We start from the raw sequence: 16,755 nt of genomic DNA, 5'->3' as shown, positions 1-16,755 counted from the left end.
ATTAGGTGTCTTGTGTTTATAGTTGAATCAACCTATGTGTATTGACTGAGGAAGATGTTTACTTGGAAGTTTATTTTGATAATTTAAAAATTTTAAATTAAAAACTTTGAGATGTAATTGACATATGATACTATATTAATGTCCCTTGTGGCTCAGCTAGTAAAGAATGCGCCTGCAATGTGGGAGACCTGGGTTCGATCCCTGGGTTCGATCCCTGGGTTGGGAAGATCCCCTGGAGAAGGTAATGGCTACCCACTCCAGTACCCTGGCCTAGTGGATTCCATGGACTGTGTAGTCCATGGTCGCAAAGAGTCAGACAAGACTAAGTGACCTTCATTCACTTCACTTTATTATATTAATATCATGTGTTAAAAATAATGATTTAATATTTGTATATATTGTGAAGTGATCGCCACAATATGTCTAGTTAACATCCATCACCATGCATAGTTCTGAATTTTTTTCTTATGATAAGAACTTTTAAGATGTATTCGTTCAGCAGCTTTCAGATATACAATGCAATATTATTAACTGTAGACACCATGATTTCTTATTCTTTGGTTCCCTATTGCATTTTTACATCATGTTTCCTTTTACAATAATTTTTTGCTGTTTTTTTTAGCTTCTTAAGATCGCCACTAGAGGGTGAGCACAGAGAACAAAAGGAGTTTATTCAAGTTGACTATTGGTACTGTAACAATAGGTATATAATCTAGGATGAAATAAATGGCCATATTTTAGCTTATGTCTTGATTTGTTTTTTTCAAATTACAATATTTGAACACTTCAAATATTTAATGTTGACACTGTAAAGGAGAGAAAATAGTATTATATGTTCCCTGCCTTTCAAATAAAAGGTGGTGATGACAGATTTACCACATGCGAGTAGTTAACATGCATTATCTCATTTAATCCCTTGAACAGCTTTTTGAAGCAGAAAGCAGGTGTTAATATCCTAATTTTATAGATGAAGAATATGAGGCTTATAAAGAAATGAAGTTTTTCAATACTTGTATTCAAGATCATGCAGCTGCCTAGTGGAACAGCTGGAACTTGAGCATGGTCTATTTGACTTTAGAATCATTTGATCTTAGCTGCCTTATATTATTTCCTCTGTATTTTGGGCTGTGAGGTAAGGCTGGAACACATGGACAGTGAATGATTTAACCAAGCTGACTTGTGTGTCATGAGCCTATCTTTTAAGTTTATAGCCCACTAATTAAAATCTCTCTGCCCACCTTGACCTTCAGCTATACTGTACTACTCTCTCTCCCTAAAAGTTTCTGCTCTTTTCCTTCATTGATGAAGCACTTTCTTTCTTTAAGATCCCCTTAACTGACTTTCTCCCTGAAGTCTTAGATTTCATCTTTGAAATGATTTTCTGTTTGCCCTATACTTCCTTGTTCTGTGTTCTTGTTTTCTGCAGTTATCTTCTTTGTGCTGTCCCTTAGTATGTGCATTTTTATGTTTCTTTCTGTTAAAATTTTGGGCACAAATATTTGTGTATCTCCCATAATGCCTTGACTGTAGGTGAGGACTCAATACATGTTAGTCTTCATTTGACAAGACAGTGTTAGATATCACAAGAGTATATAATCAATTAAAATATAAAAATTCTGTAGAGAAATTGTCAGGAGTTCATACAGAGCAAGTATTTCAAGTTAGAATTGGCAAAAAGATTTTCTTGGGGGAATTTAATTTAGGTTATATAATATTTTTAAGTTGTAAAGTTTAAGGTAGATTAAAAACTAAAGTGTTTAGGAGATGAGTAACTTTTAAATATTTTGAATTGTTTAACTTTATTGAGCACATTGAGAGCAGGCTAGTATATTTAATAATGTTAAACCAAGGAGGGGGAAAAATACTACTTCTGTTTCTTTAATTCCTGAGAACTCCTCCAACCGGGTAATTGGTGTCAAATGACATAAAAAAAGAGAAAAAAATAAACACTTTCATTCTACAACAAAGTGGTGCTTTAGTTAAAGGTATATGACTTTTAATTCCTGTTTGCTTAAGACATTTTATGCAGTTGTGACTGTAGATTGCCAGATAAAGGATGATTTTAATTGAACATGAAAGAGGATGAGAAGATGATGCAAGTTATTTATTTGTTGTAATTGTAAGCTGGGTTATGTTGAGTTTTTTTTTTTTTATATCAGATTTCTTATTCTTAAACTTTTTGACTTTTCTTTCCTGGTACTAACCAGTGATGTCGTAAGACAAAAGGAACCACTGAAACTCAGAATTAAGAGAAAAAAGTCTTCTCATTTTACAACTGAGGAAACAGGTTTGGAGAGTTGAAATATCTATATAAGTAAAAGGTAGCAATGCTTAGTATTTTGTTCCTTTTTTGAGGATTAAAGTCTTTTGGTTCAGTATCAGAAGAATTACATACTTACTATTTAAGTCTGTCTGCCAAATGCTCTGCAGTGTCATTGTTTCCTTTTCCACCTTAACTATCAATGTTCTGATAAATAGCAGTCAATTAATTGCTAATCATATGAAAGGTAGTGACTCAGCATTTCTGGAGTTTTGTTTTATATAATGTTATGAAGTGAAGTGAACGTCACTCACTTGTGTTGGACTCTTTGTGACCCCATGGGCTATCCAGTCCATGGAATTCTCCAGGCCAGAATACTGGAGTGGGTAGCTTTTCCCTTCTCCAGGGGATCTTCCCAACCCATTCAAACCCAGGTCTCCCTTGTTGCAGGCAGATTCTTTACCAGCTGAGCCACCAGGGAAACCCATATAATGTTACACCTTTCTTTAATTTAAAATAGCGCATGTCCACACTGTGGCATTCCTGTTAGGGTTTCAGGTGACCTTCTCAGATATTTTCTTCCTTTGAAAGAAGTTTTTTTTTTTTTTTTTAAATTTTGTGGCACAGTCTGCATTTCAATATCATTTCATTTCTGAAGGACAGGAAATTTAATACAGAGACCATAAATGAATAAAATAATTTTATTTGAAAGCCTTATATCATTCACACAGTTTTTCACCAAACTGTTTATTAACATCATATACTATTATAGTTCTTTCAAGTAGAATTAACAGTTACAAATTATTTGATTTAAACCATAATCTGAATAATTTAAGTAAGTTGAAATCAGTTGACATGTGATTGATAATGATAAATGAAAACGCTGGCTGTCCTGTAGTAATCAATGCATAGCTACAGCTGGTTGAAGGGGACCAAATCCATTGAAGAGGCGATTTGGTTCCATTTTACCAGCTCTAGCAAAGCATTGCCGTGCTGCTAGCTGGGGACCTAAAACAGTTGAAATTTTTTTATTTGTAAAATTATGATTATGGTCCTTCCTCAAATGTTAAGAGAATCTCGTATCAGTATTTCAGCCATGGATTGTAAAACTTTATTTTCTGAAGGCACTTTTTGTGCTGTTTCCCACTCCAGTCGTGCAGAAGTCTTTACCCTTTAGCACGTTGGTAGTGCATTAAGGAGTTATCAATGTACATCTTTATTTTTAACACCTTTGCTGAATTCTTAAATATAGACAGTGACCTGTTTCAAAACCAGCACCATTTAAAAAGAGCATATAGACCTTGATGTGTATCAGAGTAATGTTTTCTATTTATCTTTAAGCAGTACACCAAATAAGCAGGTGAAATAGGTTAGGGAAGAGTACTGCTAGTCAGTCACACTTTCCTACCGCCACTTCTTTTTTTAGCATAATACTTAAGAACTAACAAACAGCAAGTTGCTGACGGGGGGAAGGATGAATGGCCTTAATAAAAGTACCTCTGGTACCCTTTGGTTTATAAATAGATCACACGTGTATTCAGTGTATTGCTTAGACTTGTGTTGAAGGAACTGCCATGCATGATAGCTTATTTTTCTTTCTTTTTGCTTATGTAGTGTCACTAACCATAGGTTAATAATTGAACTCTTTTAAAAGTCTAGTTCCTTGACTGAATTCTCTGTCATTTCAGGTACAGATTGCCTGGTTACTTCTCATTATCTGCTTAATAATACATTGTGGTTAGCAATAATCATGAATTTGAGTATGAAAATTACTATTAAAACTCAGTACAGCAAGTTTTTGTTAAAAGGGAATTGCAATATTGAGAAGGGATGTCTTCTGAAAATACCTTTTTAAAACTTTTTAAATAACTTTTTAATAACTTTTAAAAACTTTGAACAGTTATAGTTTGCCTGTAAGGTAAGTGCTCTCACTGAAATATAAACAGTAAAGAAATAGTTACATGTTTTGAACCAAACTGGGAGAAGGTCAACACTAATTCAGGCAATATTCAAACACTTGTCGTATTAAGTATATCCCGCATCTGTTGGCTGAAGGGTATCATGCTGCTGGTGAAATTTAATGTAACTACAATTATTTCCATCATTTATTCTAATAGAAAAGAAACAGGTGTTAAATTGCCTGGACTTAAGTGCTGAAGATAGCAATAAAACTGACTTCTATTTTTACTAGTTCTATGGGAGCTGTTTAGCAGATCCAGTTGCTCAAGTGTGCTTTGGATGGCAGTTCAGTTTCATATACTGGCCATATCGGGGCAAGAGAGGCCGGGGGAAAAAAAATAGTACAGCATTTGATAATGTCAGCATCTGTTATCCCTGTCAGAGAGACAGTTGAAATGTTTGAGTTACAACAGTGTCAGCAGATGCCCAGAGTTTAATATGTACTCAGTTAAAAATGAACAGCTGATCTAAGTGATAGATGTGACATTTTAGAGTGATTGAAAATACTCTTAGATATGTTAAGTTTAACTTGCAAGCACTAGGATCAGTGTATAATTATACTTTTTCAAATGAATAATAGATACTGTCATTTTCTAAGGTTTGTAAGTTCTTAATATTGTAGCAACAAGATTCTTAGTTGCTGGAATGTTTTAAAATAATTATTAAAAACTTTTATACCCATAGAATGGTGAATATAATTTGCTTATTATAAAGTGTAGATATAGTAATACCCTTTGAGTAGTTTCATAGAGGAACCTCTATTTTTGAGGTGTATATCGTCAGTTTTTGATGTTTAGGGTATGGGTAGTTAAACTTAATGAATGGAAAGCTTTGCCATCCTTTTTGTGGATAATCAGGAAGAAGGTCTATTCTTGAGTGAGTTAAGCTTTGAACTGATTTTTTTTTCTTTGAAAATGTAAAATTTTTAAATTAATGAACTTTTTGTAATTTACAATAAATATTCTATAACTTCTATGCTTGTATGTAAGTCATTCTCTCTTTTTAATCTGATTAAATGAAAATCACCTTTTGACAATTATCTAGTTGTCTTATTAAACAGAAAATTAACAATTCATGGATAACCTTATGGCCATTTCTATTCAACTGTGACAAAAAATTTAGACATGTGATATGTCTGAATACTCTAATCAAAAGAAATGATTAGAATATATGAATATTAATATTTCTTTTCTAAATCTATTATAGTAGCTTAAAATAGCTACTAATAAATTGTTGCTAAGAGCTTTATCATTTATAATATTTATCAATATAAGTATATATTGTACAAAATAAATTTTACATAAGATACAAAATGTATTTTAATATCTCTAGCATACTATAAACAGTAGGCTATCATGTTTATAAAAAACTGAATTGTATTTGCCTAGTACCATGGTTATTCTTTCTGGATAAATTGGTTTCATGATTGTAGTGTTTCATTTTATGTGCCCTTTTTGGAGAAAGCAAATTCAAGGATAGTATAGGTAATAAATTAATTTATTTTAATATTTGGCAGTCTGTGACCAGTGTGCCCTATTGATTTATACCTATTTCCCAGAATTTTATCATTTTTCTTGAATAAATCGTATGTCTTGATTTAAACTAAGTACTTATATAGCATTGAAAGTGGAAACTAGATTAGGGAGAAGGACAGGGACCACTTTTTTTTCTTTGAGAGTAGAATTTTACTTGAAAGATAGTCTTTTAAAATTATAACTATGTCTGTAGCTTTGAGAAAGAAAACTTAAAACACCAAAACTTGCTTCAGGAATTCTTACAGTATTGTTAAATTATAATTACATTGTTAATTATAATTATTCTTCATATTAAAATATGAAGAATAGCTGTTGAAATGCAAATGAAGTCAGCTTTTGTTAAATGTCAGCCCTACTAATATGATGCATTTAAATTAAAATTAAATTGTGGAGACAGAAAATGGGTCATGTGTATCATTTTTTTGTACTAGTATCGCTGTTTTCTCTTTTGTATTCAAATTTTAATCATGTGAGTACTTAATTTAAAAATGTAAAATGTCATATGCTTTAAACTTAAAAGATTTAAAAGGAATTCCATGTTAATTTTAAATCTACTTCAGAAGAACTTTTTTCCTCATGAAATATAAATCAGCAACATTTAGTTTCCATAGGTACATTTTCTGGTGTTAGTATTGCCAAAGGTCATCTCTTTGATAGGTTAATTTAACATACGAAGGTCATTCACATAGCTGCAGTCTAGTTTCCTCTTGGGGGTTTATTGCCTACCAAAAATACATACTTCTTTACATTCCATAGCATTGTATGTTCATATGGGTACATAAAGAAGTATGTACTCTGAGTAGGTATTACTAAGTTGTTAGCTGTAAAAACATGAAATGTTTTATTTTCCCATTTTTTAGTAAAACTTTCAGCTTACTGATGGAGAGCAGTGGTAGATCGTTTGCAGAGAATATCAAAGACTAAACTTTATAACACATTTACCTGAGGCATGGCATTAGTGCTGTTTATGGTTCCTTGTTCTTGGTGGACATACACTTCTAAACATTGACCAGTTATCTGTTGAACTTTGTCCTGGTTTGGTTCTTTTTGAGAGAGATCCATTGAATCAGTGGGGATTTACAGAGTGTATTTCAGAAATTGGTAAGATCAGCCTAGTGTTTCTTCATAGTCTTCAGAGCAAATCTCTTCTTATTTTGTAGTTTGCTTCTAGAACCTACAAGTAGACAATAATTAATTTGGTGCATGTACTCTTTACCAGCAAGATATCTTATTAAAGACTTAATAATTAACCAATTAGTACTACTTCTGATGTTGATTCTAAAGTTGAAAAAACAGGGAGAAAAACTGGATCTTTTTAGAGTATGAATGAACTGAATTTTTTTAATGATAATTTTTTTTGTTAGTTTTGTTTTTAAGGTCACGGATAAGAACTCATGATCATTTGAAAACCTCTGTGTTGTTCCTTTGTTATTAGTTACTTACCTGATTTTTGCAGTTTGGTGATCCTGTCTGGGTTAAATATAAATTTAGATAAAGGAATTAATATCTAATTTTGGTGAGTTGAGTGGTTCTGATACTTTGATTTTTTTTTTTTTTTCAATATGAAGGATAAGTTCCAGAACAATCAAGTTTTCCAAAGTCACACTTAAAAGAACTGAAAGGTATTGGCTAGTGAGCAGTTGGGTTTTAACTTGATCGTTTAGCATGAAAACAAATTATAGTTGGTGAGTTGCCTTTTATTATTGTGGCATTAAGAAGTTAATTTATAAGAAGACCATAAGAAAATTTCAGATCTGAGAGAGGAGGGGGTGTAAAAGACATGGAAAGTAGAATTCCTGCAGCCCGTTGTAAGAAGTGAGTGTAGCTCACAGAGAGCAGAGGACCACGTAGCAGGAGATGGTCCAGTACTACAGCAATTTCAGCAATGCAGTATTTGAATTTCACCATCCATATTCTGGTTTAATTTTGTGCCCAGCTATCAGAGGAAGCATTAAAAAGCATTTTGTGATCTCCCAAGTTTCTTGGTTGACTAAACCTTGAAAGAGTTAATAGTTTTTAAAAGATAGTATGCTCTGAAGGCAGGTGGCCATTTCCTAGGGATGCAGAATCACCACTTAATCTGAAACAGTAAAGACTGACTCTTTAATAATGTAAAAGACAGGAATGGACTTGTATAGCTTTGACATTGAATCATCTGTCATGATATTTGAACAGCATTCCTTTTTACACTGCATAAGGTTTCTGCTTGAACTGTGAAACGGCTTTGCCCAGGTAGAATTTAACAATAAAAGCATGTATTGAGTCGATAATAGGTAAGCATGCAGAAAACCATAAGCCTTCATTAAAGTACTGTCCTGTGGTGCTGTGTTACCTGTGAGCTTAGTGTCATGAGCAGGGAGAGAGAGAATGACCCAGAGAGTCATGCCAGCAGCAGCCATCTCATCTTGATCGGCTCTTCACTCTATTTGCTGAATCAGCGCTTCTTTTCATGAGCCGGGGGAAGTAAAGGGGAAGTGTCAGTGAACACAGGACCCCACCTTTTAAGATAAATTTGAAAAACAAGTGAACAAACAAAGTATATCAGCCATCTTTTCCCTCTCCCTTTCCTTATGCTTAAGGGGAAAAAAAAAAAAACATTTCAATAAAATTGAGTCAGCATTGGCCATTTGATTTGGAATGTCCTGTTACTGGTGTTGAATGGATATGAGTACCTTGTCTCTGGTGTATAGAAAGTGAAGCAACCGGGAAAGTTTGCTTCAAAGGCCAAGAAAATGCACCTCACTAATTGCTCAGATGGAATACTTCAGAAATGGGGAAAAAGTTGTAGAGGACGTTACTTTTACAAACTAAAAAAGACACACACACACACATAAACCCAGCAAAAACCAAAACACACCTCACTCCCCCCCACCAAATAACTGTAAACATTCACCCTGTTTCCTTTGCCCACCAGAGGACATTGGGGTCTTCTGACTTCTCAGGAAATAATTCTGCATCTTTCTTGCTGTGGAATTTTTGTTTGTTTGTTTCTAGTTGCCAGGATTAGATGGTAGATCTGTATTGAAGCTACCTTGTCATATCCAGAGGTCAAGTCTGCAAGCAAGGTCGGGACTTCCACATGGTCAGTACTGAGGTTAACTTATATTCTTCCCTCAGTGGCCACAGGCTGAACTGTTCAGCTTTATAGGCAGCTAAGCATTTGAAACATGCACTCCCAGGCAAACAGGCTCTCTTGTGCCTCTCTCTTCCCTGACCATATTTAGTCAACCATAGCAAAAAATAGTCTCTCAGCTGTCGATTGTCGATCCAAAAGCTGAGGAAGCCTCTATCTTGCTTTCTGCCTATTGATTGTTCATCCTGCGATCCAAACACTGCCTTGCCATTTGTCCTGCATTTTTTTTTTTTTCAAAGCACTGCCAAATAAAGCGGTCTCTCATGTTTCCACTTACACATCCCAGATTTATACTGAGCTTGCGCTGAGGCTAGGAAAGCCTGATGCGGCTGCCACTATACTTAGAAGCACTGCAGCGAAAAAAGGAAAGAGAAAAAATATTACCCTGGCTAGTAGCAAGACGGGCTTTGGACAGATACGGGACAAGTAAAGTCGCTCTGCTGCCAAAATATATTTCATAACCTGTTTTTTTAAATCAGTAAACAAACAAAAAAATCAGGATAATGATATTTTACATAGCTCAAGGCCTGAAGGGATTTTGTAGTGTTACCTTTAAAGCTCGTTGTTGCTATACATTCTTTTTAAATTTAATAAATAATAATTGAATGGAAAAATATGTAGAAAGAGGAAGTAGAACCAATATATTGAAGGTGAAGAGATCACTCAGGAGGAAAGGAGGAATGTGTAAATGAAATCTTGGAAGTGCTACTTAAAACTTTTAAATTAAAAAAAACTTTTAATTCAGTGTCACTTTTAATAAATTTTTTAGTAGTGCTTAGGTGAGAAACAGGGTCTTTTTAGTAATTGTGTTACTTTTCTATTGAAACTTTGTATAGTTATATAACTATTATAATGCATTAATTAAATTCTACTTTATTTTCAAATGTGAAGTGGTTTTTTCCTCCTTTCTACATTGCTGTTCCACTTTACTTTTCTGAGATAGCATTTAGGCATGATCATTTCACACTTTATTACAGACTCAAAATAGTCACTAACCTTTCTGTAATTTCTTGTTGCTGTTCAGTCACAAAGTCCCTGACCCAGGGATCGAACCCGCGTCTCCTGTATTGCAGATGAATTCTTTACTGCTGAGCCACCAGGGAAGCCCTTCTGTAACTTTGTCACATAACACATGTTATAGGGGAAAAATACTTTTGTCCTAAACTTTAATAGCATATCACCATAAATTTTAATATTGAGGTTTATTTTTTAACCAAGGAGAAAAAAAAATTTAACATCAAATTCCGCAAGCCTATGGCGGTACAATTTAAGATCTAACAAACCTAAGAATGCCTAGGAAAAACCAACTATACCTTGTTCTTAATTCATATATAGTCTCTTAAGTATTGATTCAGTTCAGTTCAGTTGTTCAGTCATGTGTGACTCTTTGCAACCCCATGGACTGCAGCACGCCAGGCTTCCCTGTCCATCACCAACTCCCGGAGTTTATTCAAACTTATGTCCACTGAGTCGGTGGTGCCATCCAACCATCTCATCATCTGTCGTCCCCTTCTCCTGCCTTCAATCTTTCTCACATCAGGGTCTTTTCCAATGAGTCAGTTCTTTGCAGCAGGTGTCCAAAGTATTGGAGTTTCAGCTTGAGCATCAGTCCTTCCAATGAATATTCAGGACTGATTTCCTTTAGGATGGACTGGTTGGATCTCCTTGCAGTCCAGGGGTCTCTCAAGAGTCTTCTCCGACACCACAGTTCAGAAGCATCAATTCTTCAGCAGCCAGCTTTCTTTATAGTCCAACTCTCACATCCATCGATTCAGTTAAGAACCAAAAAGAACTGTTATCAGTTTTCTGAGCTCATTCTCCTACAAGGGAAATTTGTCCTTGACATCCTTTTTGTCTTTAGCATTTTTTATAACTTAGCAGTTTAATTATTTTTGAATGGCTGTTTTAAAACAGTGACATAAAGCATGCTTCTAGATACTGAAGTAATTTTAGACACATTGTGTGAAGATGATGCATCTCAGAGTACAAGATCGGTTAATTTGAAGACTTTTAAACTGCCTCGTATATCCTGACCATTTTGTAGCCGTGAAAGTCCTCCTTTCCCACCTCTCAAGCAAGCACTTACATAGTGTATGTGAAAGGACAGGCACTTTTCTAAGGCCTTTAAAATCCCCGTAACAGTCCTACGAAATAGGACTTGTGATTCTTTACACATTTTATAGATGAGGAAACTGAGGCATAGAAGGCAAGTACCCTGCTCAATTCACCAGCCCTTTTGTTTGCTGGTACCAGAGTGTGAGCCCAGGTGGTTTGGCTTCAGACTTAGATCTTTACCCCTGTGCCTGTCACTGCTGTGGTTTATAATAATGCAAGCAGTTAGGGCCTGGACTCGAGGGGACTGGGACCTATACCAGAAATGTAGCATGTTGAGCATTCTTGGCCCCGGTATGCTGAGAAAAACGACCGTTTGTTTGATTGTTTCTTCCTTTGTTTCATTCAAGTAAACTTTGAGCACCTCATACTAGGTGCACACAGAGGGAATAAAGATGAGTAAAATGGCGTCCCTGGCTTACAGTGCGGAAGAGATCATTTTAGTTGTCCTGCTTTAAGAATGATCGAGTCCTCCTGCAGCCTGTATTGTCATCGCATATCTGTCATTTTGAGCTAATTTCTACTGCATTACCAAATTCCTAGTAAATGAATTCAAGCTAAATTAATGAACCTTTTAATTTCAGTATCTGTCAAAAAAAAGTTTGTGGGGAGCAAAATTAAGCATACCAAAAAAATTAAAATTTAACATTTGAGTCATGTCTGTGTATCCCTTTAAATAGATGAAAGAAAATAAAAACTGTCCATATTCATTTGCTAGAATGATTATTACAGATATCATTCTTGTCTCCATCCATTTAGATAGGGGTGGGTGTGTATTGAATAAAGATGTGATCAAACTGTTACATATTAACTTGCTCTTAGCATGGCCTACAGAACTTCTGAGATTTATCAACTTTCTTAGCAGGTTCCTTTATGGATTCTGTACTAACATGCTTAAATTATATTTGAGGGATTGTTCAATATTCAGAATTTATTGAACCCCTAATATATGCTATTATTTCAATGTCTTTTTTACATTCAGTAATACTAATATGTAAGGCCTCCTCAGTTTAGCTACTAGGGTTTGTTTGGAAAAATGTTGCCCATCTCTGAAGAAAGATTGCAAAGCATGGCAGGTCCTAAAAATGGAGCCATTGCCATTTGACTGTTACATACCAGTGCAGACAGCTGCTTGTCCCCTCTGCTTCTTAGAACTCATTTGTTCATCATTCAGCAAACGTTTGAGTGTTACCATGTGCCAAGGATTATGCTCGGCACCACTATTAGTTGTTCCGGAACTTAATGCTTCTTTGGCAGTATTCACAAATGCCTGCTTAACTGGTAGTAAGATCTTATCCTTAAACCATCCATGTCCTTAACCTTTTGGAAAACAACCAGATTGAGAAATAAAGAAGAGTGTTTGAACATTGGGGAAAGTATCTTCAAATCTCATACAGTGCTCCACCAGTGAGAGTCTGTTGGCTTGGTAAAATTATTGATTTATTGAACTGGTAACATCTTATGCCAGGAACTCTAAGGGCCTCAGTGCTTGCAGCATAACAACAGAAGCCTCTTAATTAGCTAAGGTGCTGTGGAAACAGCTGACCTTCGTTGGTTGTATTGTGGAGTCCTCAGATTGCCCCACAGGAGGAAAGGAGACAGACCATTCAGAACTACTCTGGACATGAAGGGGAGGGGACCAGAGACTGTTCTTTTTTTTCTCTTAGCTCATACTGCAGGCTGGGCCCAAAGATTGACTTTTCTTGAGGTGTTGTGTTGTTTTTGTTTGCTTTTTGTGAAGGCAGTAGGTTAAGAACTAACATTAATTAGCAGCTTTCTTATTAAGACGAGAAGGTTATAGATTGCTCTTAAAATTAAGCTACCCCAAATCTCCAGTATAGAAGAATTCCAGATCATTTATGTGAATACTCTATCTTCAAGGAAGTAGAATATAACTTTCCACCTGTTAAGAGTAGGCTACCTGTAGTGACTTCTTCCAAAGAGTGTAGTATTACTCTGTAGTAGAGAAAGGGAGAAAAAGAGCAACTCTACAGTGGAGAAAGTGGACAGATGCTACCTCAACCAGATGGCTATGGTTAACATTGAGAGATACGTCATACTGATAGTGTGCACCCTTGATGTGATGAAATGGCACTGTCTTTGAGACTTCCTCCTCAAAACTCATAATCCCAGTTGTAATCATCAGAAAACATCAGACAAATTACAAGCAAGGAACATTCTATCAAATAACTGATTAGTACTCCTCAACACTGTCAACATCATCAAAAACAAGGAAAGTCTAAGAAACTGTCACAGTGAAAGGGACCCTCAGGAGCCATGACAGCTAAGTGTAATGTGGTAGAAAAAGTACGTTAAATAAAACTAAGGAAATTGGAGTGAAGTATGGTCTTTAGTTAATAACTGTCAGTACTGGTTCCTTAATGGTAACAAATGTGTCATCCTAATGTACAGTATTAACAGGAGAGGTGAGGAACTCTGTACTGTCTTCACAATTTTCCGTAAGTCTAAAATCTAAAAGTTTATTTAAAAATGGCAAAACCAAAAACTAATCTGACCACTCCTAGCTAGCTGTTGACTTTTGCATTAATTTTGATTTGGGGCTATTTGCAGTATTTCTCCAAAACTTAGAGCATTTAATCAGGAGTTGATTTTGTTATTATAATTCGGTTATCATAAGGTAAGTTTAGTCTTATATTCTTTTAAAAGTATATTAAAACAAAAAGTATATTTCAGAATAAATTTTATCAAGACCAATCCTAAAAAGATTTAGTTATGTGAAAGGGAGCCTTTTTTTTATTTGAATGCCGATGACTTTGAATTTGTGAAAATGGGAAATGGGTAGATTTGTGTGAAAGGGGTATAAAGGCTAGATTTGGAAGGGGGCTGTTACAGATGTTCAGAGGAAAGGTAATGAAAGTCTATATAAAAGATATTATTTAGGAAATAATAGTTTAGTTTTAAAAGGGAAAGTCAGCAGAACAAATTGAATGCAGGAGTGGGAAGGGAGGAGAGGGTCTAGAATGATTCCCATATTTCTGACTGGGGTGGCTGGTTAAATGATAATAAGAATAACCAAAATCAAGAATACAGGAAGAATTCTTGGGAAGGAGAAAAGGGAAATTTGTATTGTGTACTTCATAGGTCTATAAACTTAGAACTGTAATAACACTATAATATTGAAGAGCTTTAGACTATACTAAAACAATTTATTACATTCCCTCATTTAGTTCTTACAGAACTCTTTTCATATGACTTTATAGGCCCATAGAGATGACTAACACTAACATTAATAAAAATGTCAAATTATTTTTCATATGATGATGTACCGTTAAGAATTTGAGTCAAAAACCTACATAATTTCTAGTATTTTATTTTAATCCACTGAATGGGGAAGCCCTTACAATTACTGAAAATGAACTAAAGCAAGAATCTTCAGCTTTGTATGAGGTCCATGAATGGAACTTAGATTCCCTCAAAATTATATGTAAAGATTTTTATGTGCACTTTTGGGGGAGGGAATGGTTCCTGGCCTTCCACAGATTTCCAAAGAAGTCTGTCATTCATGGACAGTGATTTTAACTTTAGTAACAACCACTGAAGGCTGTCTTTTAAGTTTTGATTCTCAATATGCCTTGGGTCATTAACCTGTTTGAAAATCTGATAAAAGCTGTAAACTTCCAGATATGAGTACAATTTTAGAGATTCGTGGATTCTTTAAAGCGTGTTCTCAGATGTCTTGGACTTCCTACGTGGGATTCATGGACCACTGCCATTAAAGAAACATGTTCTGTATCATGTTAGGTCTTAGTTTCATTATTTAGAGACTTAACAATTTCTTTTACATGCGTTCTTATTCTGCATCTTCAGACTGTTTCTCCATACATTTAAAATATTTGTTTCAGATTTTTCTCCCCTATGTGCCCCCTTAGGAAGAACTATCCCAATATGTATCTTACTGTTAACTTCTTGCCCTTTTATACTCTAATGACAGAATTTTAAAAGCTTTTCTGCGTTTACTGCCTTTTTTAGGTGTGGGGGAACATTCAATATCTAATACATATATCAGTGTTGTCTGTGCCAAGTCCAGTACTGTTTATAGAAGCCCTTCATTATCTCAGGTGTCAGTCTTTAAAAAAAAAAACAACAACAATTAGTGGACAGATATTCAGGGAAATTTTTCCCAAATTTTTTAAAAACAAAAAAAAATAATTATTTTTAGATTTTTCCCAAATTATGAGTTTTCCACACAAGATCTTTGTTAGGAGAAGTTACCGATGAATGGTAAGAAAAATTGCTTCTTATTTTACTTTCCTTTTTGAGGGTAGGCTAGCCTTTTCTTTACAAAGCATGGTTTCTCAGTAATTAGTTCCCCTGATCTTTCCTGGTTTAATCTTTGGTGCTCTTTAGGATAACTTTCTTTTTTTTTTTTTTTTTGCTTTGGAGATATTTGGTTATCATATTGTAAATTTTAAATATTTGAGTGCCATTTTGTGTGTTTCAATATCAACTAGATTTAGCACTACTAAATGACATATATCAGATTTTTAATCCCGTAGAATTCATGATAATCTGCCAGCCACATAAAATTTGTCTTAATTATCACTGTTTTTCCCAATTAACTCTTGTTACCTGGTTGTTCTTCATTAACTCTTTCATTAATATATACTACTCTAATTGAACCTAAGAGATTCCACAGATTCAAACTATGTCCTTATTAGGGTATATTTCACCTTTGGTTTTTTTCCCTCTCAGAATGTTTCCCTTTGTAGCACTCCCATTCTATTTTGATTCTACTCTCCAAACAGTGATAATTTGTTTACCTCTTAAAATGTCAAAGGGCTGTGCATTTGAGATTTAGAAATTTTGAATTTCTGTTTGTCTCTTAAGGGCATAATTTTCTTTAAAGAGGAATATTTTCATTTGATTTTATGAGTTTTTTTGAATATTTTTTTATAAAGAAAATAATAAAATATATAACTAAATATCAAATTAATATAAATTTGCCTTTCAGCGCAATGCGTGTTTTACTGTCTAAATTACCAAGACCGTGGATTGTGGATGAGAAGAAAGATGATGGTTATACTGCCTTGCATCTGGCTGCCCTTAATAATCATGTAGAAGTGGCTGAACTGTTGGTGCATCAGGTAGGAAAAGCATTTCAGTAATTTTTAACAATTTTGGGTCATTGCTAATCATTGATTTATTATTACTTTATCAACTACTTACGGATGAGATAGTTGGATGGCATCACCAACTTGATGGACATGAATTTGAGCAAGCTCCAGGAGTTGGTGATGGACAGGGAAGCCTGGTGTGCTGTAGCCCATGGGGTCGCAAAGAGTCAGACATGACTGAGCGACTGAACTGAACTACTTACTGGTAGATGACAGTAAAATCCCATGGTGATGCAAATTCAGCTGTAGTATGAACTTAGTCTTTAGTGGTGCTTCGGTGGAGGGAAATAGTGGGGGTGTGGGTAGGGTGGGTGTGGATCCTTAACACCTCCAGTATTCTCTCTGCACAGCCTTCCTGAGTTGGTCCAACAAAATAGGCATCAACTTAAAGGGATTTTCCAGATTCACTGCCACTGTTGTGGAAGTGTCACTCAGCTGTATCATCACGGACCAGTATGTTGATGTCTAAATCAGTGTGGCGAGTTGCTACCAGGTGACACCAGGCTGCAGTTAGGACCTAGGGACTCAGTTCTCAACAACTGCTGGACCCCTTGAATCTGTGTGGATAGCAGGGTAGGCTCACCTTAGTTATTTCATTTATCTTAGGAATAAGATACCCCT

General features: G+C 35.1%; 1 protein-coding gene and 1 long non-coding RNA gene across 5 annotated transcripts in view; one reads left to right on the top strand and one right to left on the bottom strand.

Annotated features, from left to right (window-relative positions):
* The window catches only part of MIB1 (MIB E3 ubiquitin protein ligase 1), a 95,124-nt gene that overhangs the window by 54,669 nt on the left and 23,700 nt on the right, over positions 1-16,755 (top strand). For all 3 annotated transcript variants that reach the window (XM_055559356.1, XM_055559357.1, XM_055559358.1), the window contains exon 13: positions 15,972-16,104. In XM_055559356.1, coding sequence (XP_055415331.1) covers positions 15,972-16,104 — 133 coding nt within the window. The remainder of the gene's footprint in view (positions 1-15,971; positions 16,105-16,755) is intronic.
* On the bottom strand, positions 5,788-10,215 carry LOC129636089 (uncharacterized). Of its 2 annotated transcripts, none has more exons than XR_008706633.1 (4): positions 10,201-10,215; positions 8,648-10,003; positions 8,087-8,252; positions 5,788-6,928 (listed from the first exon to the last, which is right to left on the bottom strand). It is a non-coding gene; the product is annotated as an uncharacterized LOC129636089 (long non-coding RNA). The 2 variants fall into 2 exon arrangements; XR_008706634.1 differs by lacking the exon at positions 10,201-10,215 and having other exon boundaries at positions 8,648-9,237; positions 9,884-9,898.

The sequence above is a fragment of the Bubalus kerabau genome, chromosome 21 (assembly GCF_029407905.1).
Source record: "Bubalus kerabau isolate K-KA32 ecotype Philippines breed swamp buffalo chromosome 21, PCC_UOA_SB_1v2, whole genome shotgun sequence".
NCBI classification, from domain to species: Eukaryota; Metazoa; Chordata; class Mammalia; order Artiodactyla; family Bovidae; genus Bubalus; species Bubalus kerabau.
Note: the sequence above shows the minus strand (reverse complement) of the source record. Positions and strands in the feature narration are given on the sequence as shown.